Below are 26,698 nucleotides of genomic sequence, written 5' to 3' on the forward strand. Positions count from 1 at the left end.
ACGGCCTGGCTGTGTGACCCAGGGCAGTGACCTCTCTGCGGAAAACAGTGTCCGCTGTGGTTTTTTCATGGGAGCAGAGTGTGGATCCAAACCGGAGGAGGCTGGGTGCAGGGGTCACCAGGTGGAGCCCCACGACACACTCCCCACGCTCTGCTGGGCCCTCCACTCAGAGGCCCCTCCCCACGCCCCGTCCCGCTCAGACGCTGTCCCCTGCAGTGAGGCCCCCAGCCCACCTCTCCCACTCCTGGTACCCAGCACCGCCTACCCCGGCCTCTGCCCTGCATGTTCCCACTCACTCTGCTGCCCACACCAGGGAGGAGTTCACAGTGGACAGACGCGTGCCTGTCACCCCGGGTTTGAGTCCCTGGGGTCTGATCTCTGAGGGCTCTGCCCGGGGAGGGTCAGCCAGGCACCCCCGTCCTCGGGTGCACTCTCGGCCTGACCCCCAGTGCCCCTGTGCTCCCCGGGGAATACCGACACCAGACTTTGAAAAAACAGAGTATGAAACTTCAAACTCCCTGATCTTTTCTCACAGGCATGTCTGGGCTTGGGCACAACCTCACCCAGAGGTAAGTGCCTGACATGCCGTCTGGGCTCCAGCTTGGAGGTAACCCATCCCACACGGAGCAAGACCTCCATCCCGCTGGTGTTTCCCACAGTATCTCCAGGAGTCTGTGATTAAACGGATGGAAATGCCAACAAGATTCGACTTGTGCTTGGGGGGGAAGTCTCCCTCTCCTCCTGAAAGTATGCACATACAGTCTCTTCTCTCACCGGGACCTTGCCCAATCCCCGCCAGAGCCACGTGGAACTTTCCACACCTCGCACCAGGGCAACGTGCCCCGAGCCGCCCTGGCTGCTGCAGGAGGCGTGTGTCTGCAGGACCCGAGGCCGGAGCAGCCCTGCCGCCAGCCTCCACCTGCAGATCGCGCTGCTGAGACAGGGAGGGCGAGGCCTGGACCCGAGAGCATCCGCAGGGCCCCGCAGGGGTCTTGGGGCTGTGCCCTCCCAGGCTCTGCAGAGCTGCCCGAGAACAGGCAGGTGACCCAGGGATGGGAAACGAGCCCAGTCCGGGCCCCACCTCCCAGGGTGCTGAGAGCCTGGAAGGAAGGTGGGGCGCTCTGGGACTGACCACGACCATGGACAGGGCAGGGCTCCTCAGGTGCAGCGGAGGTGCTGGCCGCCGCTTCCCTGAGCACCGCTGCCTGCAGCCCCAGAGCCTGGCCACCCTGTCACCAGGACATCCCTACCCATCCATCCCTCCGTCCATCTGTCTGTCCATCCTGCAGGTGCTACGCAGGCCCTGTCTGCACCAGACCTCCTGCAGGGCGCTGAGGCACCAAGGGGCCGTCAACAGGGTGGCCCCCTCCCCAGTGGGGGAGAATCAGTTGTGACCAGAGCAGTGATGGGGCAGGGAGGGTGTGGTAGGAAGGCCGAAGAGGGAAGAGAGAGCTGCCCAGAGCCTTGCGGGGCGTGCAGTCCAGGTGGAGGGGAGGGCCCCAGGGCCCCAGAGCCGAAGGAGCACCTGCATTAAGTTAACTCAGCTAGGCCCGCAGGCCGGCCCCAGCCCCCAACTCCAGCTCTGAGCCCGGGCCCAGCTCCCTGGCTGGGGAGGGCAGCTCAGCCCTTCAACACACGTCCATCTGGGGCTCCCTCCCACGTGCTGAGACACAGGAACAAAGACACAGCCCGTGCCCTCGGGAGCTTAACTCGCAGGAGGTGACAGCAAACCAACCAACCAACCATGGAGCAGGGAGCAAGGGCAGTGAGCGCACAGGGGCTCTGGGCTTCAAAACGGGCTGAAAACAAAGAAAAAAGACAAAAGCAGGCCGGCACCAGGGATGGAGGAGGGAGGGGCGGGGGAGGGGCAGGGATGCCGAGACCAGGGGATTCTCAAGGCCGGAGGTGAGAGATGCCACTGGCCGCAGGTTCTGGGCGGGGCCGAGGGGAGGTCCAGACCCAAACCAGGGGGCAGAGGGCCTGCGGGCAGAAGACCAGGCTGCAGGGCCAAGTGCAGGACACGGGGCAGAGGTGAAGCACCCTCCCCACGGGAGCCCGCGGGGACCGAGCCGAGCGGAGAAGGGACTGGGGCGTGTGGCAGAGCGCGGGGCCGGTGCGGTGGAGTCGGGAGGTCAAGCCAAGGGGACGGGCTCCTAATAAGCGGGGTGCTGGGCGTTGTAGGAAGGGGCTGGGGCGGCTCCGGCTGAGCGAAGGGAGGGTGTGTTTTCCCGCCAGCTGAGATGGGACAGGCACCGCGGTGGTGGCACGTGAAAGCTCCTGCGGGGACAGACTAGAACCTGGTGGAGGGCCAGGAGCCTGAGCGGGGTGGCCTGGCTGATGGGCTGACCTCTCTGTCCCCCTGAATCAGGCTCTGGTATCTCCTTCCCGACAACCAGTCCCTCCCACACCCCGAGAGCAGCACCGGTGGGGAGAGTGCGCCTTGTGGCTGCTGCCCCGGCCCCAGCCCCCACTCTCAGTCCAGCTCTGTCCTCTCCCAGCCACAGACACGCCTCCCGCCGGGGTCCACAGAGGCAGGATCCTCTTCCATCCTCGCTGCCCCCCACCCCGCTCTCAGCAGCACGCCCCCCACCAGCACACCCTTTCCTGGATTCCCAGGCCCTCTGGTCTCCTTGGCGGACTCCCCAGCGGTCGCCTCCACCCACATTCTGGCACGCGGGACACCTGCCCCAAAGTGTCCAATTGGTGCTCCGGCCAATGTGGCCCAGACTCCGACCGCCCTCCCAACTGCGAGGCTCGGAACCCTGGACACTGTCCTCCACTCCTCTCCTGCCCTTATTCTGAAGGTCATCTCCGAACTTCCCCCTCATCTGACCGCCTCCCACCACCTCCCAGATGCTCCCAGCCTGACCTCAGCCCCACTAGACGTCCCCTCCTTCCCTCCCTCCCGTGGCTTCCGCAAGTCCCCCTCCCCCACCCCTCCCCCTCCCCATCTGGCTGCTCCCCTCCTCACCTGAGGAGCCTCTCGCACACAAGACCCTCACAGAAGAACGCTTACCTTTCACCCCGAATCCCCCTCTGCAGTTTCCCATTGGAATAAATGCTGACTCCCTTTCCCCGGTCACTCAGGTCCAAGCCTCAGCTCAGCAGCAGATCCCATCCAGAGCCCCAGTGCTCGCACCCCGCCCATTCCCACCTGGTCCCAGGCCTGCACCCTTCTCCATCCCAGCCTCCCGCCAGCTCCCGGCCTCGCCCTGCCCCCAGGTGGCCTGCTCTCAGCACTGCAGGACCGGCTGCTCCAGGAGCTCAGGAGGGACCCCGCCCTCCTCCCTCCCTGTGCCTCATATGCAGTAGGTGCTCAGCAAATATTTCCTGACACATGATTGGCTGCTCCCGCCTGGGGCCGCTCCTGCCCAGAGGCCACCCCTCATGTCTGTAGGAACGGGTGCAGCCCTGCTCCAGCACACAGCACACAGGGACAGTGGCAGGGGCCAGGCCCCGTCACCCGTGATCCAACCTGTGAGGACCTTGCAGCCCAGACGGACCTGGGCCGCCAGCACAGGCAGGCACGGGGGCGGGGGGAGCCAGGGGTGTCCGAACATGCCCTTCTCCTGTCTTGAGACTGTGAAGTCGATACTCAGCGAAACAGCGAGCCTGGGAGGAGCCTAGGTGGGGTCCCTGACACCCACCCAAAAGAGCAGAGGACAGGAAAAGTTGGACAGTCCGGGTGGTCCCAGCACTCATCCCTTCTGAGAAGGGTCCCCCGGGGCAGGCCCTCGGCTCCATCCTGCTCTGTGAGCAGCTGGTGCTCGTAGGTGGGAGAAGCTGCTTGGACCCAGCACCAAGCCCACCCCAGCACCAGCTGAAGGGGCCCAGTAACTGGGAGCCGCCAGAGTCGGCGGGGCAGGCGATTGCCCAGCCCTGACCGGGAACCGCGGGAGCCACGGAGGGAGAGGGTCAGGCCCGAGGCCGGCGTGGGAGGCGGCCTGCTCACACCAGAACCGGGGCTCAGGAAGGTGGGTCTCCCGGGAAACCCGGCGGGGCCCCCGACAGCAGCCTGCAGCTCCGCGTTTCCCGCCCGGCCCAGCGGGCCCCAGACAACCGCAGAGGCGCCCGCATGATCTCAGTTCACCCTGTTTGTTCAGACCACTTCCTCTCTCGCGACATCTGCACGCTGTGGTGACGTTACAAGTACGCTCCCTCTGGAACAGAAACGGAGGCGCTTGCACAGGTCAGCAAGGCCCCGCCAGCCCACCAGGCCTGGGAAGAGGCTCTGGCAGCCTCCACCGCCAGCAGGCTGCTCCAGACGCCTGCTGATGGAGCCAACGAACGAACTGGCCAGGTTATCCGCGGTGCACAGGGAAGCTGGGTGCTGATGGCGCTGGCCACCGCTGGTCCCAGAGCGGGGCGGCCGCAGCAGGGTGCACGCCAGCGGCTCCCTGAGCCCACGGCTCCTGCAGGCAGGCGATGCCCCATGGCCCGGAGCAGGGGGCCTGTGCCCCCAGTCACCGCTCCCTCCCCACTCACCGAAAGGCGACTCACTGTCATACCCACTTCACTGAAGAGAAGCTTGTACCAGAGTCCTCTGTGTCCCAGGGCTTCCCCTCCAGGGCCCAGGCTTGCGGCTCTGCCTTGGGTTCCATGTGTGACAACAGACACCCAGGTGGCAGGGTCAGCCCCTCCGCCTCGACACACGGAGCGTCTGGAGGTACAAGGCTGCTCCCTGGGGAGCCCCTGGCCTGCAGGTGAGCCTGGTGACAGGCGGTGGTGGGTAAATGAATCAGTAAAGGAGTAAGTGACAGGAGGGAGAGACGGGACTCCAGCTGCAGTCCACACCCGGCTGCACACTTTCCCAGGGCTGGGTTTCAGATGAAAAGGTCACGCCAGAGGTGTGGAGATGCCGGGAGATTCCAGAGTGCACGAAGCCAGCACCCGGGTTGGGCCGTGAAGATGGGTCATTACACCCCTCACCTCCCCTGGGCCACACACACACTGTCACTCTTCCTATGGCCTTGCCTGGGGACACACACCTGAGTCCTGACACACAGTGTGCACAACAGCACGTGCACACACACACAGCGTCACGCACACGTTCAGTGCACTCACACAGACACACTCGAGTGTACACACGCCCAAACACACATGTGCACGCACACTGCAGAGAGCCCGCAGGTCGTGCGGCACTGCACACACGGCTCCTGTCTGCTGCCTGCAGAGCTTGGGGACATCTGAACTCTGTCCAACTGTCCATCCCATCCCTCCGCCCGCCACTGAGTCTTCAGCAGGGCACGAGGTACCGACGGCACCCGCTCCATCCGCCTCCCTGGCAGGGAAAAGGCCCCACATGGAGCAGCTGCGTGCGCCCCACCTGACCTGCTCAATTAGCAGCCTGGTGCCCGCCTGGCCCTGGGGACCCAGCACATCTGGAAATGAGTCCAGGTCCCCAGGGCTCAAGCCACAGGGCCAGGCACAAGCTGCAGCCCCTTCCTTCCCTCTGTCTGGCCGGCTGCCCACGTGAGGGGCAACGAGACGCCCCGAGGCCAGCCTGCCGCGAGCCCTGGACCTGGAGCTCAGACCCACACAGAGCCAGCACTCGGCCAGTGCGAAGCGCTCCTGCCACCGCGGCCAAACGAGCAGGCTCCCAGGTGAGGGTGCGCTTGTCCTGGGAGCAGGTGGCGGCAGCCTCCCAGCCAACCCGAGCCCCGGGAGTAAATATGACTCCCAGGCAGGCTGAGCTCCTACAGCCGGGGGCAGGGCGCGGCAGGCAGGCAGCCAGGCCGCAGAACCCCCCACCCCTGCCTCAAGGCAGGGCCACCAGCTGACGGGACCCCACCCACCCTCCTCTCCCGGGCTGTCGCTCCTGCCCAGCCAGCAGGCACTGGTCCCCAGAGCTCCAGGATGGGCAGACACCTGCCTGCCTCTGTGCCCAGGACCCGCCCCAGCCCCTCGGCGCCTCTCTCACCTGCCACTGCTCACCCCAGCTGGCAGTGGGTGCCCGACCCCGGGGGACAAACAAGAGAATGCCCCCTGAACCCTCGACCACAGCGAAAGCCCCAGCAAGCCCCCAAGAGGGATGGAGACAGATCCCCCATGGGCGGAAGGACACACAAGCGCACCTACCGAGGCGAAGCGCTGCACGGGGTCACTGACGTACAGCATGGTGGGCGCGCGGGGGTCCGCACACGCCGGGGAGCTGGCGTGCCGCGGGGCGAGGCATGGGTGTGGGTGGCCTGGGGGCCAGGGGCAGGGGTGCGGCCGCCCAGCAGGGTGGACCCAGGCAGAGAGGCTCCGTGGCTACAGGGGCAGGAGCGAAGGATGCTCGGGAACATGTGGGCTGGCTGCGGGCATCCTTGCTTTCCCCATCTCCCTTAGTCCTGTCAACTAGCTGCATCTAACAACAAAACCGGCGGCCCACCCCTTTATTCCTCATGACTATTCACCAAAGTCCAGGGCAGGCCTCAGCTTGCCCACTGATGTGCTGGACCGCACCAAGGAGGCTGCCTGGGGAGGGGGCGGCACGCGGGGCTGCTGGCCGGCTCTGTAATGAAGCCGCACCCGGGTCCTTCTGAGACGCTGCCCCCAGGAGGCCCTGGGGGGTCTCAGGCCTCCACCCCTGAGCACGAGGGGGCCAGCCTGGACCCTCGAGACCTTGGGAGGCAAGGCCAGGCCACCCCAAAGGAAAGAGATGGTGCCACGGCCCCGGGGCGCAGGGCGGAGCAAATCTCAGTCCTGCCCATAGAAGGTGGTGGTCTACCGGGGCCACCCCAAAGGGCTGAGCAGAGAAGAGAGGCCCTCGGGGAGACTGTGCCCCCGCGGGACCCCACAGGGAGCCTGGCAACGGAGTGAGCAGCTGGGCGTGGCCCACAGCAGCCCAGAGCCCACGCCCCAGACTCCGCCCAGGCTGCCGCCAGACTTATCCCTGCTGCTGCCAAGCCACCAGAAAGCAGGGATGTGGCCGAGGAGGACCACTGGGACCCTGCCCACCACATGCCAGGGGCACCGCGACAGGGGCCCTCCTCGCTGTGGTCACTGCCTCTCCCTCTCCAGAGGGACCGTCCATTCTCACTTAACCATCTTCGGCACAAAGCTGTGCTGGCTAGGAGCCGAGTCCGCCCTGGAAGCAGGCACAGCGACCCACATGTGACAGTGGGTGTGAATCCCTAAGCCCCAAAGCACGGCTGCTTCTGCCACCAAAACTCGCGAGGTGCTGGGAAGACCCTTGTCCCCCGGCCTGCTCTCACCGCGTCCAGAGAGCTGGGAGCAGACGGTTAGGCGGAGGGGGGGCCCGGCCCGCGGTCCAGCCGAGGAGCCCACCGACGCGTCCGGGCCCCCAGCCCCTCCAGCTGAGGGGAAGGGAGAGCCCAGGAGGGGCCGTGTGCCCGAGGGCGGGGCCGGAGCCCCCGGCTCAGGCTCTGGGCGGGCCTCAGCAGAACTGGCCTGGACCCTCATGACTCCATGTGGCCCCCCCCGTCAGCACCCACGCGCAGGTGTCCCTCACTCACAGTGAGACAATCGAGGGAAAGAGAGGTTTGTGGGCAGATTGAGGTTCAGGACAGGGGGCTGCAGCAAGGCCCAGGTGGGACATGCTGGCCGGGGGCAGCAGCCGAGAGCATTCCTTGCTCAGGGTGCCTACCGGCCGGAGGGCAGGAACCCCCCACGCTGCCCGGGGAGGGGGGCCTGTCCGTCAGTGAGGTTCTGTGGACGCTGCTACAGCCGCTCCAGAGGGCTGGGTGCAGGGGAGGCTTGCGGCCTGGGTCGGAGAGGAGACAGAGGGCCTGGCGTTGAGCCCCCACCCCCACCGCGGAGCACTGGGCAAAATTTGAGCTGATCAAAAGGGAAGTTACTTGAGTGGGCCTGACCTAATCAGGTGAGCCCTTCCACGCGGTCAGGGAGGACGTCCCCCTGACGGCCTCAGGAGCAAACTGCCAGGCTGGGAGGGGCCACGTGGCAGGGGGTGGCAGGCGGCCTCTAGGAGCTCAGAACAGTGGCCCTCAGTCAACAGCCAGCAAGGAACGGATTTCTGCTAACAACCAGAGCCTGGAAGAGGTCCCGGGCCTCAGAGAAGAGAGGAGTCCTGAGCAGGGGCCCCATGGGGACATGCAGGACTCCAGACCCACAGAAACTATGAGATAATAAACGGATGTTGGTTTAAGCCCCTGCAATGGTAGTGATCACACAGCACAGCTGACTCAGACACCAGGAGTGTGAGCAGTCAGGCAGAGAGCCGGGGCAGAGGAGGCCAGGGCTCCGAGGGGCTCCGGCCTGCAGGGCACAAGGCGGGGCCCAGGATCGCAGGCTGCCCAGAGGGAGGCAGGGTCAAGCTGGGAAGGCCTCCTCTCTCGAGCCCTACTGGAAGCACTGAAGGCAGAGAGTTCAGGGCAGAGGGACCCCACCCCACCCACATGGCCAAGGAGGACAGAATCGTCACTGTCCCCAGAGCACAAGCCTGGGCCACGCTGGGATTCCCAGCACGAATGCGAGCCTGTTTCCCGCTCTCAAAGTGCGGAGCTCTGGCGTCTCCCCCAGAGCATCGCCTACTTCCTGTGCATTTACCCAAAATCCTGGCCATCTAGGGGACAGGGACCAGGGAGCTGCCAGTCCTGGCACCCAAGCTCAGCCCACCGGGTCCTCGGCATCTGCTCTTCTGAATTTAACTCACCAGGGACCCCTCACCCTGACCACTTCCGCAGGACTCAGGGCAGCGGGCAGGGTGGGACAGTCTCCTGCACGGCGCACCTGCACAGGAAGGGGTGATTCACCAGAAGGGCACGGGCGATGAGCCAGCTCAGGGGCAAACTCCTCACAGCTCCTCCAGACCACACACAGGCAGGTGGCTCTGTCCTGCCCCTGAGGAGGCGCTGGGCCCTGGCGGCTGGCTGGGCCCCAGCTCTGTGCACCCAGAGGGTCTTCCCACCCAAGCCCGGCTAAGGGAGGCCCTGAGCTCCAAGTCCACCCTTCCGCAGGGCTGAAGCCTCTCTGTGGCGGGAGGGGCTGTCCTTTCCCCTCATCTGCCCCCTGCCCCCTCCCGGAGTCTGGCTCAGTTTCCTGACAAGTCCTGCTCCAGGGAGTCTAGGTACCAGCCTGTGCCCTCCGCTCTCCCAGGCCAGGAAGGCCTGTCTTGGGTGACCTCTGGGGTCTGCAGCTTCTAACTCTGGTGTCTGTCCTGCTGCTCAGCTCGCCATGGGCACCTGAGGAGGGGCCGTGGGGCTCCGCGGTGAATCAGCCCCACCTGCCACCCCTGCGGCTGCAGCCCCCAACCCCTCCATATGACCCACCTGCCCACAACAGCTGTCACCAGAGGCAGGCGCCGGGAGAGGCGGGAAGAGGTGCAGGGAGGGAGGGGACAGTGTGGGGGAGCCAGGCCTGGCTCTCAGGCTCTTGGAGGATGGATGGGCAGGCCACACAGGCGCTGCAGGGGGGAGAGGGGAGGGGCGGGCAGGGGAGGAGAGCCGGCCAGCCTCAACTGGGCACCTGCCGGCCCTTTCCTCTGTCTCCCTTTGCCACACGCATTGCACTGTCACAGCCCGGAGGTGGCCCCTCCTAGAGCCCTGCCTCCTCTCATCCCAGGAATGCTGAGAATCAGACGGCCAGGACAGCCCAAAGCCAGCCCCTGCTCCGGATCCCATGAGCGCTCGCCATAGGAGTCTTAAGCCTGTCCGTGCTCCTCTCAGATTGTGCGGCCCTCCAGGGCCAGGGGAGACCCCACTAGCTCCCCCTTGTCACAGCACCCGGCCCAGGCCCAGGGGTCACCTTCCTCCCTATGACCTCTGGGCAGCCCTCCTCTCAAGTCCACGGGAGGCCAGGGACCGACAGGCTTTTCCCCTTTCTCCTCTCCTAGTTTGTAGGTCCTTGTGTGTGGGTGACCACCTGGGGTCTGCAGAGACAGCTAGAAGCGAAGGCCACCAACCAGGGCAACAGCTCCACCAAAGGGACCCCGTGGTGGGCAGGGGGCCGGGCCCCCCCTTGGCACTGGGCCTGGAGGTGGCTGCTCCCGGGCCCACCTTGGCTCCACTGTTCTGGCTCCCAGAGGGAACAGCTTTCTTAAACTCGGAGCTTTGCCCCTGCCCTCAGCAGCATATCTAGCATTGGACCTGCACTCTTGTAGTCTGGGAATCACCTGTAGTCCTCAAAATGCTGGATGACTTAGATCCTCTCACTAGCCCATTTCACAGACAGGGAAACTAAGGACCAGAAGGTCATATAACTCTCTAAGCACTGCCCAGCACAGAAAGGGCAGAAGTGGGATGTGAACTCTGAGCCCCCTCACCCTCTATGCCATCTCAGCCACATGGTGCCCTGGAACCCGGTGGCAATGACCTCAGAGAACTCACGTGCCCCCAAGAATCTGTGTTCTGGGACGCTTCCAAGGCTGAGGATCCAGCTGCTCCCATGGGGGCCCATCTCCTTTAACTGCCCAACAGCTTTCCTCCACTGCCCAGCGAGGCAGGAGGCTGGCTCAACTCTGACCACTGGCCCTCCCCACGGGGCTGGCGGTGCCTCTGCTGGAGCCCCACACAGCCTGTCACCCCAGCTTCACAAGCAAGGACACTGAGGTTCAGAAGCATGGGGCACCAGAACCTGGGACAGACTGGCTCTTCAGGCGGGGCCCCACCCACTCTGGCTGTCCTCACCAGCCACTGAAGCCGTGGCTAAGGGCAGCCCATGGGTCCCCAGTGGCCTGTCTTCTGGCTCCAGCCAGGGGCACTACTCGGGGAACCTGCAGGTCAGGCAGGAGAGTGCCTGCTAGGTCACCAGCACAGATGAGGGGGTGGACACCCAGGGCCCTCAGACGATGGTAGGTGCCACCCTGGAGGACTGGTGTCCCCTGATGCGAGGACTGTGCTTGCCTAAGCCCCACCCTTCCGCTGGATGAGCCCCGCGATCCGGTGCCGGGGTGACCCGGAGCCTGGGGGCAGGGGTGCAGGTGCCCTTCGGCAGAGGACAGCGGCCAGAGCAAGCCGCATGGGGCCCGTGTGTATGTGCGCGTGTGTGTGTGTGCATGCGTGTGCAAGCCTTCACACCAGAGCCCTGGGTCACGACTGCAGGGCTGGCAGGGAGTGAGAGCATTTGACTCTGCAGTCGTGGCTTTCTTGACCCGAGGCCTCGCCTGCCATCAGCCCAGACCCCAGGGCCCCAGCCTTTCCCTGGCCTGCCAGCATCACCAGGTCGACACACTCAGCAGCACAGGATCCACTGGGGCTGCGTTCTGGCCAGAGAGGCAGGTCCTCCTGGCTCCCGGGCTGGACCTTAAAACAATACTGCCGGGTTCAGCACTGTGGGGCTCCCTGCCTGCACCCTGGGCTCCAGCCCCTGCCCCAGGCCCCTCTGCGAGGCAGCTAGGTGGGGAGTTCTGTAGCTGCTCGCTGCATCTCTGAGCCTCGCCTTTGCCTCTGGGCTCCATCGGGCTGCGTGAGGGTGAGGGCCATGCTCCCTGCCGGGCTCTGTGCGGGGGCCCCAGACCAGTCGCTGCTCCCACCACAGGGCCAGACAGGGGTCAGGATGAGGCAGGTGGAGGGGACTTGGCTCCCCGCCCCCTCACCCTTCACCCTCCAGGGCCAGGGTTGTTCCAGGGCATCCCCGCCTCTGTGAACTGAGTTTTCTACACATATCTCATGCAAGACTTTTACTAAGAGGCATGGCTCTGCCTGACAGAGCTGGCCCTCTTGTCTGCAGAGGTGGGAGGCCCCATCCTCGGTACCCCAAGGCTGGTGAGAGGGGTCCTCCCCCTGGCCGGAGGACACACAGCACCAGGCACCCTCCCCAGGTTGCGGGGGAGGGCATCCCACCCCAAAGGAACCTGGAACTGGGCCCTCTGCTCCAGAGAGCCTGCATTCTGGGGGCGTTCGTCCCTGGAGCCCCCACAGCGGGAGGTCGGATGAGTGCCGGATACCCTGCTTTTTGATTGTTATGTAACTGCCGAACATTAAGCTTTTAATGGCTGAGGCGTCCACTTCAAAGACTCCCAACTCCATCCCGCAAACACCGTGTCAGCTGCACAGCTCAGTAAAGAGCCCGCTGCCGCACCGTCACGGTCCCTTCCAGAAAGCCCCGGGCGCCCTAAGCAGTGGGCCGCGGAGCGACCCCACTTCTCCTTTCCGTGGCTTAATTCCACGCTCATGTTTTCTCACGAATAAAGAGTGAACCGCCAACCCTCTGTACCCCTGCGCTGGCCCCAACACAGGCAGAGCCCCAGGTGTCCCCTGCCCACTCTCTCCTGAGACCTCCCCGTGTGGCCAGGGCACGCCTGCCCTGTTCCCTCCAGGACCTGTGGGTGACAACCTTCTTATCAAAGTGGCTAATGCAGAGTCCCGCCGTCAGAACAAGAGCCGTGAGGGCCGGGCCAACCACAGCCTTGGCTGACGGGGAAGCGCCTGTGGGGGCTGCCCGCCCCCCCCGCCAAGGTAGCAGGACCCAGGTGGGGACCCGAGGCGCTCCTAGCGAAGAGCTTCCCTGCAAATTTTTTTAAACAGGTGCCAGGATGTGTACTGTGGCGCTGTCACTGTGAGACAGCGGGAACAACCCGTTTGTTGAGAGATGACGAAGTCACCCAAAGCCCGGTGAATAAAAGAGCAGGACGACTTTGCGTTCGGCCGTTCGAGGTGACCCGACACGGAGCCAGCACAGCTATGCTTGATAAGCTTGGGAAAACAGGAGCCAGACTGGAAACTTCCCCCAGAGCCCCGGAGTCTGCACCAAAAAAGGTTGTAAAGAAGACATGCTAGATATTTCGCAACAACATGTAAAGTTAGGAGCTCAATGGATGGGTGCAACAGTGAATTAGGTAGACCAGAAGACAGCCTTAGTAAACAGGAAGCTAGGCCAGCTGAAATTACACCGGACCAAGCTAGAGAGGAAAAAAATGATGAAACGTGTACGAAAGAGCGTAAGAGGTAACGTGACGTCAGGTGAGAAATTGTAGTCACATACGTATCATTGAAGTGGGAGCCTCTCTGCTGTCAGGCTGAGACCTGGGTCCTGGAGGACCCTGAGGTCCAGGAGGGGGACCCGGCAGGCGAGGGGTCAGGCCCCTGGGCCCCTGGGGAGAAGCTGGCAACCACGGATGGTCGGAAGGGAGAGGGCGGCACAACCCAGCCCCAGCCCAGATGCACCCTTTCCCAGCCTCAATTTCCTCACCTGTGAAATGGGAATCTAACAGGTGAGCTGTTTCCACTCTGACAGTCTCCTGAGCAGGAGGCCCAGGTCGGGCAGTCAGATTCCTGGGATCCAGTCTGAGGGGTTCCTCAGAGGCATGGATGTGATGGGGGCTCGCTGCCCGCCAGACCCCCACCCACCCCGGTTGCCGACTGCACGAGCAGGTGTCTTCTCCTGGTCCCATGAGGGCTAGCGGGTCCTGGGTGGGCACAGCATCTGAAATGGACACTGGCAGAGGACGCGGGGACCCTCCCTCCTCCTCCCTCACGCCCTTCACCCTGGCTCGTTCACGCGACCACGGCCCCACAGCCCCCACGCTTCGCCAGGTGCCTCGGACGGGTCGGGGGGCAGGGGCTCCAACTCCTGGAAGGGGGGCTTTGGGGAGAGGGTGCTCCAGCCTGGGGGCCGCCCCCCGGCCTCCAGAGTTCCCAGCTTTGCTTCCCTCCTGCTCCCCTGCATCAGCCTGCAGCCGGTGCCCTGAGACAGTCGTGCTGGGCGGTGTGGAGGCCAGCGGCCAGCACAGCCACCATCTGGGAGCCACGAGCCACCAAAGCCAGGTGCCCCAGCAGGACCCGCTGCTTCCCTCACGCACGTAGCAAAGGTCCCTCAACGAGCCCCCACCTGAGGGAGCCCTGGGCAGCAAGCCTTGTGGGCAGGACAAAGCAGCCCGGGGGTCCAGCAGAGGCTGTCCCAAGGAGGTGACCACAGCGGGTGCTGGGGCCAGGGTCCTTACACACCTTCCTCGTGTCTCACCCGCCACCCACCTCCTGGGGCACCAGGGCCAGGAAACAGGTGGCCAGCTAGAGAGGCAGGAACACACCCCCACCCAGGTGGGCACCACGGCCCTGCCTCCTGGCAAGAGGATTGCTCAGCGTGGCAGGACCTGAGACGCTGCAGGGCCAGCGGGCGGCAGGACCTCAGTTGCCCCCATATCCTCCATCCAGTTTCCCTCCTCTTGAAACAGCAGCTCAGTCTCCCTTCGGGGCCTCTTCCCCATAAGTCAGTACCACACCACTCACACCACCCCACTTCATCCTGACCCCGTGTCAGGGGACCCAGGCCATCAGAGGCACAGCGATGGCTCAGCAATGGGCACATGACACACGCAGACCAGTGAGAGACAGGCATGCTGGACTATGGGCAAAGAGGTGTCCCCAAAGGGAGGGCAATGCTGGTGGAGCCTGGTACCCTACACCACGAGAGGAGATGCTGCCTAAGAACAAAGCCACCACGGGGAAAGCCGGGCAAGAGACAGAGACAGGCAGCTATTTGAACACCTTGATCCAGCCATGCCTGAAGGCCTTTCTACACCTGGACTGACAGTTACACAAGCTGATACATTTTCCACTTTGCAATCTGAAATGTGCTGACAAATCCACAGAGGAAGCTGTACACCTGAGAGCCTGTTTCCTGGTTCTGCAGGCTCCCAAGACAGGACAGTCCACGTTGACTGCCCCAACCCCAAGTCCTCCACAGAGGGCAGCCCCACTCACCATGACAGACGAGGTCATGCCCTGCAGGTGGAAGACGTCCATGCCGGCTTCTGCACCGCCCGCCACCTCTGCATTCCCTTGGCCCGACTGGGGAAGGTCAAAGTAGGTGCTGTCCGGCTCCCTGGACAGAGAGGGAAACGGAGGGGGAGCAAAGCTGTCCGCCCAGCCCGGCCAGCGTGCAGGTCCTCCCATGGGGCCTCCCTCTCACGCCTGCAAGGGTTCCTTCAGCCCCTTGTGTCCTCTGCTGCCTCCCTGAACCTCAGCTCCTGCAGCCCCCACCTCCTCCCTCCTTCTCCAGCCTCTCCAGGGCCGGTGAGGGGGCCAGGGAGGTGTGGCCACACACAGGCCCTGACCCCTCTCAGGACTGGTCAGGGGACGGAGCCCAGACTTTGGGCCCTGCATCCCCAGGAGAAGCTGCGTCCCGAGGCAGCAGCGCCCCGGCCCCCCCTCGGGCCCAGCCCTGCCCCAGCCCGGCCTGGGGGTGGCGGAAGCACTCACAGGGAGCTCCAGAGGTGCTGGAACGTGGCGCCCTCGTCGGCGGCGGCGGACTGGGTGGACTGGGACATCTTCTCACACAGCTCGCTCTGCCAGGAGGAAAGCACAGTGAGGGTTGGTACGGCGTCCTCGGGGCTCCTGGGACAGCGTTCTGGGGATGCAGGCGGCGGGCGGGACCGACGAGGACACCTGGGGCGCGCCCTCATACACCTTCCTTCCCCCCTGCCCCGTCCCGGGTGGGAACCCGAGGCCTGGGGGTGGCATCAGACCCAGCCGGGGGCCTGGGCGGCAGGGGTTTCTCAGAACCACCCCCATGAAGTGGGGGTGACAACAGCGCCCCCACATGGGGCTGCTTCAGGGCTCGCTGGGAGCACGGATTTAAAGTCTCTGCTGTGCCTGGATTATAACACTTGAATATGGGGAGGTCCGTTATTGTCATGATCTGGGTCTCTAGGTTTGGCCCGGAGGGGGGCTCGAGCCAGGTTTGGGGGCTCCCAATGCCCCCGCATCCCAGGTTGCCCCCCTCCCCCGTTCTGTGGGAAGAACCTGTGTAGGGCACCCGGGAGGCCGGAGTCAGGACCCGTGTGAGCCTGACCGGGCCCGACTGCTGTGGCGCTGGGTGTCCTTTGGGATCATCGCCTGCAGCCTGAACGCAAAAGCAATGCCAAGCCAACAGGGCAGCCACCAACCCACGGGGCAGCCACCAAGCCACGGGGCAGCCACCAAGCCGAGGCCAAGAACCTGCTCTGTCCCAGGAGCAAGGGTCACGGCACCCGTGTTCAGGAAGTGTCCCGATCTGCTGGTCTTTGTCCCCACTGCTGCCCCTTCTGAGAACCTTCAAGCCCAGGTCCCACCCGATGCAGCCCCCGCCACCCAGGAGGAGGTGATCGTGACCATACCGGCCACAGCTGGGACCCTTGGTCCTACGGTGGGGGGGAGGGGCAGGGAAACCAGAGCCCACCCTGCCCACTGCCCCCACCCAGGCCGAGGCGTCACCTCCCCTGGGCCGGCCTCCAGGTCCTTGGCAAGGGGCCTGAGGGAATCAGCTCGGCCACCGCCTGGCAGTGCCCAAGCGGGCAGGCCCGGACCTGCCCACGGCCATCGGGGGAGGGAGGGTGTGGCTGCAATCTGTCGCTTTGTCTGTCCCCAGGCGGTGGGCACTGATAGAGGCCTGTGGCGTGCTCCCAGGGCTGCCACGTGCCAGGCCGCCGTCTCTGGAGCATGGCAGGGGCTGGGAGGGCTGGGCGGGGGAGGCTAAGGTGGGGCCAAGTGAGGATGGCCAAGACAAGTAGCTTAGGAAGTGCTGGCCACAGACCGACTCTCCTGCAGGCTCGGAGACTTTCCCACCTACTTTCAGGAGACCAGAGCTCAGAGAGGTTATGTGACCTGCTGAGGTCACATAGCGCAGCTGTAAATGCAGGGACGACCAAGTGGTTTTCTCAGAGTTGGGAATTAACTTCCCCATGCCTCCTCCCCTCTCCACCTCCAGCCTTCAGCACACAACCCACAGGGTTTAACAAGGGGCCAGCCAAAGCTCACTTGCATGCCTCCTGTGCTGGGGAGGTCACTCCCATCCTGGGCTGAGCTGTCCAAAACCCAGCAGAGCTGAGGGTCAGGGGTGGAGCTGGCCACCTGGTAACGCAGAACAGGCTGGACTTGGTAGGAAGAGGAACATCCCACCCAAAGCTGGGCAGAAGCCCACCCTCACCCCTTCCCGAAGCTGGTCCTTGCTGGGTGAGCAGAGATTAGTCAGGCCAGCCTCTTGGGGTGGGCAGGATGTGCCAACACGGGGTTCAACTGGCCTGGGCCAGTCCCACCTCCTTCACTTTGCCAGTGGACCATCTAAGCCCAGAGATGGACAACGACCTAACGTCACACAGCAAGGGGACAGCAGGATCTTGCGAGGGCAGCACCGGTCACAAGAAAGGTGGAAACAGCCCAAATGTGCATCGACGGTCAGACACATAGACCAGTCCCCGCAGGTCCACACAACGGGGTATTGCTCCGCCGTACAAAGGCGCCATCACTCACACAGGCGACACCACTGTGAGCCTCACAACATCCTGCTGCGCGGAAGAAGCCACACGCCACACAAGTCCACCGACGAAACGCCCAGAGCAGGGGACACCACAGAGACGGGGGAGGGGGGTGTAGACTGGCGCCCGAGGCGCTGGGGCGGGGGTGGGGCGTGGCAGCTGGAACTAACCCGAGGCGATGGCCGTCCGCCGCCAAGTGTGCGGCGAAACGCCCCTGAGCCGTTCGCTTGCAAGGGGTGAGTTTTCTGCTGTGTGAATTTCACCTCAATGAAACATTTTTAATTCAAGAGAAGGAGCCTGGCGTAGCTCGTGGGGAGAATCAGAGCTGCACAGTGCATCCTGGGTGCGTTACCCCGCCAGCTGCAAGGCAGTGAAAGACAGTTTCTCTCCCAAAGCGCTGTCCAAGTTCTCAGCAGCATCTGGGGAGGCAAGTCAGCACCGAGAATCTCCCCGTCAGGCTGAGGAAGAGAGGCCCCTCCCCCAGCTCCCACACCCACGTCCCTGCACCTCCCTCCCATCAGAACCACCGGGGGAGGGGAGGCGACAGGGAGTCCCCACTCCGGGGCACAACAAGCATCTCTCCCTTTCACCCCACCCCCTACCCGGCTCAACCCCTACTAGAAGGCAGAGGTGGCCCGGGGTCTCCAAAGTCCATTGCAATCAGCAGATCCTGAAGCTCCTGCCCTCAGGTACATCCCCCAAACCCAGGACTCCATGTCCACTCTTAGCCAGCACGCTGGGGGACTCACAGTGACTCTGGGACAGGCCCCAAGGAGGAGAGCATCACACAGGCCCACGTCGCCCCTGTGGAGGCCCCTTTGGCTATCCACCTGAGCACGGCCACCAGCCTCCACAGGTGACTTCCACACAGGCTCTCCATCGGAAAGCACGTCCAGAAACCTGCCTTGCCTTACTCAGAGAACTGGGGGAACTGACCCAGGAAGCCACGCGGCGCCCAGATGTCCAGCCTCCCTGGAAAACTCCGAAGAACTGACTGCACTGGAGTGTGCGTGACGGCGCAGCATACCCGGCCCCTGCAGGCATCGGGGGCCACCTGCCGCCGGGCAGGAGCGCGAGGAAGAGGCAACGCTGATGCTCCCCGTCGGGAACCCCAGGGCTCCGTGGGCCCAGCCCCGGCCAGGGGCAGACACCTTGTGCTCCCTTTACCTGACAGCAGCACTTTGGCCAAAGTGGCCCAGGTTCGCAGAGGTGAGAAAAAGGAAGCAACTCTAAACGACTTCCTGTTAATCAAATCTAATTTCCCCAACGACACGCCCTTCAAATGCGGGAACGTGCTTGCTGTGGAAACTGCCTCTGCAAACATTGCAAACCATTAAAAAAATACACGTGCATGGGGGAGAGAGACCCCTCCTCAGGTGGCCGTGATGACGTCATAAAGCACAAACGCCTGGCGGGCCGCTTTGCTTCCCACAGAGCTGGGTCGCCATGAGACAGTCCAGTCCACATCAGGGCGGGTCCCCAGGGAGGACGTGGGGCAGGAAGACGGGGCTTGGCGTCAGTGGGGGCTGGACTCTTGAGGAATCACCGAGCACCTGGTCCCCACCCCCAAGCCCTGGAACTGCCAGGTCAGAGGCAGCCTGAGAAGCGGGGCGTGCTCGGCACCTCCCACCTGCCGCAGCACCCCACGGGCTGGGGCCACTGAAACGGCATCACCTCAAAGAATTTCCAGCAAATGTTTGTGACTCCGTGGAGGGGCGGCGTGGAGGGCTGTGTGGCTTGAGTGGAGACTCAGCCCCATGCCCCACTGACTTCTCGGGGTGACTCAGGGCTTCTCTCGGGTCTCTGAGAGCCACCTGAGCGAGGCCATGCTACCCAGCATCCTGCAGTGCACATCAGCCCCCACGGGGAGAAGGTTCTAGACCAGAGCCAGTGCCACAGGGAGAAGGGGGCCAGCTGCTGCCAGGGCCCCCAGGCTGTCATACTGACCCATCAAGCAGTGACCACCACCTTGGGGCAGGGATGAGCAGGCGCTCAGAGGCCCAGGAAACTTGTCCTGAGCTACCAAGGGACGTGGCTGGGACTCGAGCCACAGGCAGGCCAGCTGAAGGCCCCGCCCCCTCCTGCGCAGGCTGGTGGGGGCCGGAGGCCCCGAGGGGCTGCAGGCCTTCTTTCCCAGAGCTCGGCTCAAGCCCCTGACCTTGCCTCCCACAGGTCCCAGCAGGAGCCCCCGCCTCCCCTGCGCCCCCGTCCTCTTCGCACGTCCCCTCCCTGCCACCTGCCCTGTTCCCATGCACCCCAACGGGGGCTGCCTCCAGACTCAACTTGGGTCCACCGTCCACCCCCCATCCCATCCTCATCCTGCCAAGCCAGGCCAGGCTCTGCCTCCTCCAGGAAACCACTGTCCTCCCTGACTGCGGATCAGGCCGCCCCTCAGCACCGGGCAGGTGGCAGAGCACAGACAGCCGGCAGCTGTGTGGCCCCTCGGACAGCCTCATCGGCCCGGAGGGTATCGATGCCGCCTGCTTCCCCGTTTCCTCCGTCCACTCCTGCCCAGGGGTCTGAAATCACCTCTTGTAAACTGAGGCCCCTGTGACTCCCCCATCCACGGAAACGGCCCCCGCCCACCTGCATGAGCCCTGATGGAGAGCGTGGACGTCTGGCCTGAGCGTGGGGGGGGACAACTCCCGGCACACGCCCCTCCCCCACGGCCATCTGGACACCGACTCTGGGGAGGGGCCACAGCTCCACAGTTCAGCGAGGAGAGGCCCCAAGAGCCCCACCCCAAGAAACTCCGTCTCGATTGTCCTCTGTCCCATGCGGGTTATTCCAGTGTCTCCTCCCCTGGTTACTCCAGTAAACGAAGACAGACTGAAATCTGAGGGGCACATAAAACTTTACCATCGTAGGAGGGACCCTGACAGCCTTCCTGGGCCCCTTCTGATCACCCTGTGGCCTCGTCTCAAGGGGACTGCAGAACGTCCCGGTGCCCAGAGGTCCCCTTACCTGGGTGGAGGGGTCAGGAGCCCGGCTGTGAAATGGCGCTGTCCCCCGGCAGTGGCCCAGCCTAATTCCAGCAGGACACTCGATGCCCAGCCTCCTAGGCCCTCAGAGCTGAGGGGCCTCTGTGGCCCCAGCCACCCACTAGGAGGGGCTGCCCTCAGCCCGGGAGGGGGGCCAGGCCAGAGCAGGGGTCAAGCCTAGAATGACAGCCAGGAGTGCATCCGCTTCAGGGAGCAAGGGCAGCGGCCATTTTTGTGTCCCCTCCTGCCTGCGCCCGGCCACGTGGCCACAGGAGCCTGGGCAGCCTCTGTCCCCGCTGGCCGAGTGAGGGATGGGGTGGGGTCAGGATAGGACCCTCGGCCAGGGCCGGCCAGGGCTGCACCGGGACCATCTGTGGAAAGACTGGGCCTGCAGGGCCTGGAGGAAGGCATGGCTGAGGCCTCAGTCACCCTGGGGTGGGGTCCCTGCTGCCCCTCTGCCCACGCAGGGAGACTAGCACTGATGATGAGAGACAAATTTAGCCTCCCCACCCTGGGGCAGGGTGCACTTGTGAAACACGAAAACAGCTGGAGGTGCCCGATTAAGCTGCCCTCTGTCCCTCCTGGGCCAGGGCCCACAGGAAGGCGGGGGAGGCGGGCTCTGGGAGTGGCCCCAGGAATCCCCCCATCCCTGCGGCCTCGCACCCCACCAGCCTCTTACCCGGCCGCCAGCCTCGGTCCCCCACAATCAGCCTCCTCCTGCAGCCCGGCCTGGGGAAGGAACGGCTCCCCTCCGGCACCTGGGCCCCGTCTGGAGCACAGTGGGGTTGCCCGGCAGTTTCTGTTTGAATCTAACGGTTGGCTTAGCACCCACGTGAGGCAGGGAGCTGGGTGGTGGCTCTCTGACCACGTGGGCTTCACGCCCTTCTGGAAGGAAATGGCTGACCAAATCCTCCAGGGCTGCCAGGCTCCTGGTTGACCCAGACCTTTGCTGGGAGTGTGGGGGACCCACCAGCGCACGCCCCACCGCCCTGCCAGAGAGGGCTGCCACCCACCAGCTCCCTGGTGGAGGAACGCGTGCAGCCAGACGAAACACAGAAACACCAAAGCCTGGTGACATCACAGCGGGGCGGCGCACAGGGCCTCTGGCTGTGCCAACCACAGAAACATGCACACAGAGGCCAGGTCACATGCCCGGGGACACGGCCGTCGGAGCGGGGAGCCCGGTCTGGCCGGCGGGCGCCTGTGCCCTTGCTCCTGACCCTGCCCTCTACTTGACCCTCCTTCAGGAGGCGAGCCCCAGGGGCCACAGCCCCTCCCCAGCCTGCGTTCCCACCCACACAGCCCCACCCGCATTCTGCTGGGAAGTCCCTGGTCCACCGTCTTTCTTCACCTGCACGTAGAGGCCCCACCCACATCCGGGGCCCCCCCTGCCCTCTGCTGACCTGCCCATGGCGTCCCCCCAGTCCCAGCCTCCACTCCCTACGTGTGCAGGTCCCACCAGGACACACGGCTCCTGTCCCTTGGTTTTCTGCTCTGCAGCTGGGCACTGCCTGGCACACTCCCCGCTGGGGGCAACATAATTGATTCCTGCTTGGACTTCAAAGTCTGGACCCTAGGAGCAGAGGCCAAGTGGAGGAGAAGCTTCAGCCCCCCCATCCCTGCCCAGCATGGAGGAAGCAGGGCACCAGGTGAGTTTGTAGGTGGGGGGGAGGGGGCGGTCAGAGGCACAAGAGGTCTGATGAGGGGTAAACTTTCTCTAAGAAGGGAGCAGGGTAGGGGGTGACACTGATGGGGGGTCCTAGGTTTAAGGAGGGGGCAGCGCAGGGACAGGTCAAGGCTGGCTGGCACGGCAGCCCTCAGCTTGGAGATGCGATGTGCCCTGAGCCCGCCTGTGCCACCTGGTGGGATGGGGCTTCCACGACAGCACCCAGACAGGGGGCCAGGCTGGGGAGTGGGAGCAGACTTGAGGGAGGTTCAGGCCAGCATGGGGGTAGGACGGGGCCCCCGGAGGAGGGGCAGCTGCAGAGCTGGGAGCCTCAGGAGGCTGGTGATGGAGAAGCTTGGGGGCAGAGCAGCTGTGTGAGCCTTCAGCCCTGACTCGTTCCACTTGACAGCCGAGCATGGCAGGGAGTGGACGGTGGCTGGGCGCATCCTGGACCCCTCCGTCTCACTGCCTACCTCCAACCCCGCCTCCACAGGGATCTGGAATCCGGTGCTCCCAGCCACGGGGCCACCCCAGTGCCCGAGTCCCTCGACTCCCTCCTGCACCCTGTTCCTGGTAAGTACAGCAGCCTCTCAGCGGCTCTCCCTGCTTCTGCCTCGTCTGACCCTGGACCCTCCAGTGTCTGACGAACAAGCTTTCCTGGCCCGTGAAGCCCCAGGACCCACCCACCCTACCCCCACCCCCACCACATCTCCAGCTTCTCACCTGCTTGTGGACTGGCCCTTCTGCCGAGGGAGCCCCAAGCTGGTTTGGCCCCTGCGCCTGAAGCCAGCGGGCTGGCTCCAGCGCTGCCCGGTTTATAGCCGCACCCCCTTCCCTGATTCCCCAGCAGTGCGCTGCCTTGTCACCTGCAGCATGTGTGGGATCAACTCCCATCACCAGAGAAACCCGTGGAAGCCCTCATCAGCCCTGGACAGACACCCCTGCTTCCTGTTGTCTCGCTCCACGAGTCAGGGTCCCCAAGGCTGGGGTCACTGCTGTATCCCCCGGGCCAAGAGTCCCTGGCACAGTGCAGGTGGCAGCTGATACCCAAATGAGCAGGTGACTGGCACGGGTACAGGTATCCCTTAGGGGCAAACAGCCATCTTCGCTGGAGGAGCCTCTGCCTTGGGGACCACCCGGCAGGGGACCACTGTGGAACCTCACTGGGCACCGGGGCTGCTAGCCTCACCCCAACAGGATGCCACCCTCTTGCCCACCAGGCTGCCAGGCACGCCCGTCCTTTCCATCTGTCTCCTCCAACCCCTCCCTCCTGGGGTCACACCTCTGCGTGCCAGGTCGCCCTGCTCTGTCCTCCAGAACCTCTTCCCCCGACAAGAATCTGCTCCTGCAACCTTGCCACGCATGGCTGTTCCCAAAGCTTCATTCCCACCTGGCCGCCCCGCTCTGGACTCCTCCACCTTCCTTGAGGGGCACCCACTCAGCTGAGTGCCCCTCCTTTGCAGCCTCCTGACTTCTCCCCTCTGGGCTCTGCACTGTGAGCCCAGGATATGCTCATTTCCTGACTCTCTACCCATCCCCACTCAGCTCCCTGCCCTCGCCCCCCACCCCGCCATCCCGACTCGGCTCCCCGCCCTCGCCCCCCCGCCATCCCCACTCAGCTCCCCGCCCTCACCCCCCCGCCATCCCCACTCAGCTCCCTGACCTCGTCCCCCACGGTGGAGGCAGCGGTGCCCCCCGCCCCCGAGCGCTCTGTCTGACTCATGAGTTACGTTCCAGTCCAGCTCTGAAGTCAGCTGACATCGGATGTGACTTCGTCCATGTTGTCCTGACATTGGTCCATCTACCCCTTACTCATTCCAGAAACATCCATCAGTGTTCCTCAGAGCTGCCTTTCAAGAGCTGCCTCTGCCCCACCTGCCTCTTCCTGCCCCCACCTTCCCTCCCCGGCCCTGGGGTTCTCCTTCTGATAATGATGGCCGACACCTACCCTGTGCTCACTCGGAGTCAAGCCAGCCTGGAACCCTCTGTCTCTCTTGATCCAGTCTTCAGAGTAGCCCAGGAGGGAGGCACGGCTGTGCCCCTACCTTCCCGGGGTTCTTACAGAAGCACAGAGAGAGCGGGCCGCTTGCCCAGGCCACAAAGCTCAGAAGGGCCAAGGCTGGGTTTGAGCCTAAATCTGGTTAGCATCCAGCTGACCCTTTCCCATCAGGCACCCCGCCCTCCAGGGGGACCCCCTCTTGGGGGACAGACAAGAGAGCCAGCCTTTTCCCCTGCCCAGTGTGAAGGGTGCCCTGAAGGGGTGTGGACAGGACCAGGGTCAGCCCAAGGGTAAATGAAGGCCCACAGTGAGTTGTCTTTTTCGGGTCTCGCAAGCTAATGGAGAGGGTCCCACCCTCCTCCCTCCCAGAGGGGCACCGATGGCACGGAGCTCGGCCAAGGAGGATCCTGCTGGCCCTTCGGGTCTGGGGAGGCGGGAAGAGTGAGGAGGGCTGGAGAGGGGACAGGGTGCCCAGAGGTCTCGGCCACAGGAAGGGCTCTGGACCTGCCTCCGTGGGCCTTGGGGGTTGAGGACAGGGTTCAGCTCCCAGAGGGATGCAGTGGGATTTTGGTGGGGAAGGTCATCCTGGGGGGCACATTGTGAGGTGGGCGAACCCAGAGGCTGGTGGTCAGTGTGGCAGTCTTGGCTGGGTCCAGGCAAGGTGGGGGCATAAACCAAGGGGACACAGGAAGGGACAGGAAGGGATGAGGACACCTGTCCTGCCCCAGAACCCCTTCTAAGCTGACCCACATCCAGTTAATGTGCTTTTGAGTCCTTCAACCAGCTGCAGATTCAGGGGCCTCCCACCACGTACCAGCTGTGTGCACATTCAGGGCCTCTGTTTTCTCATCTGTAGAATTGGGGAAGTCACACCCACCATGCAGGGTTGATTTACGCAAAAGCATCTAGCAAGGTTCCCTGGGCCGCTCAGGGGTGCAAATCAGCTCCTATCTGACCACTGGGGCGGCTTGTAATCTGCCACTGGTCGTGTCTCTGTCAAACACTCACCCCTCCTTCGACTCAAGCTCCAGAGGGGCTGCTTCCTGGCAGGAGCGTGCAGGGAGGAGAGCCAGCCCCTGCTCGCCCCCCTCCCGTCAGCACCATCAAAGTGCACGCACACATGCACACGCACGCACACATGCACGCACGTCTGCATGCACACACACCTGCACGGTGAATACACACATATACTCACATGCATACGCACCTGCACACGCGCACATCCCCTCATCACAGTGCATACCCCACACTGGCCCCTCCCTTCAAGTCCGAGGCCCTGGAGGCTCCCCGGCCCCGGGAGACCAGCATGTGGGCAGCACAGGGAACCGACCCAGCAGAGTGAGGGCGGGGGTGGCCAGGGCAGACTCTGGGAATTACATGTGTGAGGGAGCCGGGAAAGCCCCTTCTGGGCTGGCCCCACGGGGCTGGGGCACGGTGATCCTCTGTGGGCAAGGGTCTCCTTGGCAGGAAGTGAAGAGAATTCCCGCGGGTCCAAGGGCTGGAGGTGGCGGCACCGGAGTGACTTCTGTCCCCCACCCATCTACCCCCAGGCCTGGGTTATAAAGTTGCCCCGCCACCCCCTGGGGGCAGATGGCCATGCACAGCTCAAGTCCCAGCAAGGGAACTTCGAGCATGGCCTCCCCGCGCTGGCCTGTCTGCCACCCGTTTCCCCCAGGCAGCCTGTTTCCAAGTGCCTGGGGGAAGCCGGTGGGGAGAAGCTTCTGAACCCCGGGGTGGCCCCAAGGAGCCCCCACTGGCTCCTGAAAGAGGAGGGCCAGCCAGACTCTAAGCCTACCTTGGTGGAGCCTGGACGCCGGAGGGTCTGTGTGTGGAGAGGCAGCCGGGACGCCCTCAGCTCGTGGCTGAGCAAGCAGGCAGTGGAGGCAGCGTCCCGGTCACCTAGGTGATGACATTGGAGCTGTGGAAGCCACGTGGCCGGCCTGGAGCCTTGGGGAGGACGGGGCGGAGCGTGGCCAGGAGCCCTGGGGCTGGCGGGCCGGCCGTGCCCCCTGCTCCGGGTGGATGCCATGCCCTCTGCACAGTGACCTGGCGACGGCCCTGCCCAGCGGGAACCAGAGCGGGAGGCGGGGGAGCCACCATCTCCACCCAGGTCTGCATGTTTCCCTTCTAGTCCTCTCTGTCAAAATTTCCAGACACACTCAGAAGTAGAGAGAATGGCGCAGTGAACCCATGGGTCCGTCCCCAGCCCGGTCTCAGCGTGTCTGTCCTCGAGCCAGAGCCAATTCTACAAACTATACACAGTTTCACCTGCCATGGGTCAGCAGACGCTTCTAACAGATAAGGATCCATCTCTTTTAGTATCAAGTCCAACCCCGAGATTGCTGATACTCAGCTGTTTTTAATCCTACCAACATACTTCCGCCCCCACACGGCAAACGCAGATGACTTAACGTAAGACGCAGCACCATGCCACGTCCTGAATTTCCAGGCCCGGCTTTTAACTGCTGGTCAGAAGGGCTTTGAAGAGGACCCAGACTTGGGAGACAACCTGTGTCGGCACAGCTGTCCATCCTGCCCCAGGGTGGGCAGCAGCGCAGAAAGCTCAGCCCAGCCCCGAGTGGACACAGCAAGAGGGATGCTGCAGAGGCAGCCCCCCAGGCTTTCCCGTTGCTAAGCAACGTGGGTCCTTACGGGGGGAGGCAGGAGGTCGGGACAGGAGAGCGGGGCTGGGCTGCTTGGCTCGTGGCCTCCTCCGTCTTCACAAAAGCACCCCTCCAGCTCCTCCTTCTCTCCGGCTCTGCCCCTCCCCCCTCCCCTCACAGGGACCCCTGTGACGACACGGGGCCAGCCAGGTCCCCCAGGGTCACCACTGTCTCAAGGTCCCTGACTGAATTACTTCCCTCCTCCTGTGAAATCAGTCACCGGTTCAGGGGATTAGGGTGTGGAAGCCTTTGAGG

At 64.1% G+C, this 26,698-nt stretch overlaps 1 protein-coding gene across 6 annotated transcripts in view; it reads right to left on the reverse strand.

Annotated features, from left to right (window-relative positions):
• Positions 1 to 26,698, reverse strand: part of TP73 (tumor protein p73) — a 64,534-nt gene that overhangs the window by 28,878 nt on the left and 8,958 nt on the right. For 3 of the 6 annotated variants that reach the window (XR_012511494.1, XM_074377606.1, XM_074377608.1), the window contains exons 2-3: positions 15,102 to 15,187; positions 14,604 to 14,724 (exon numbers count right to left, since the gene is read on the reverse strand). Coding sequence is in view for 4 of the 6 variants with exons in the window: in XM_074377606.1 (XP_074233707.1) it covers positions 14,604 to 14,724; positions 15,102 to 15,187 (207 nt within the window). In the remaining 2 variants the exon portion in view is untranslated. Of the gene's footprint in view, positions 1 to 3,016; positions 3,137 to 14,603; positions 14,725 to 15,101; positions 15,188 to 20,794; positions 20,947 to 25,575; positions 25,668 to 26,698 lie in introns of those variants that run through there. The other 3 variants (XM_074377607.1, XM_074377609.1, XM_074377610.1) reach the window with 3 other exon arrangements.

Source organism: Camelus bactrianus, chromosome 13 (assembly GCF_048773025.1).
Source record: "Camelus bactrianus isolate YW-2024 breed Bactrian camel chromosome 13, ASM4877302v1, whole genome shotgun sequence".
NCBI classification, from domain to species: Eukaryota; Metazoa; Chordata; class Mammalia; order Artiodactyla; family Camelidae; genus Camelus; species Camelus bactrianus.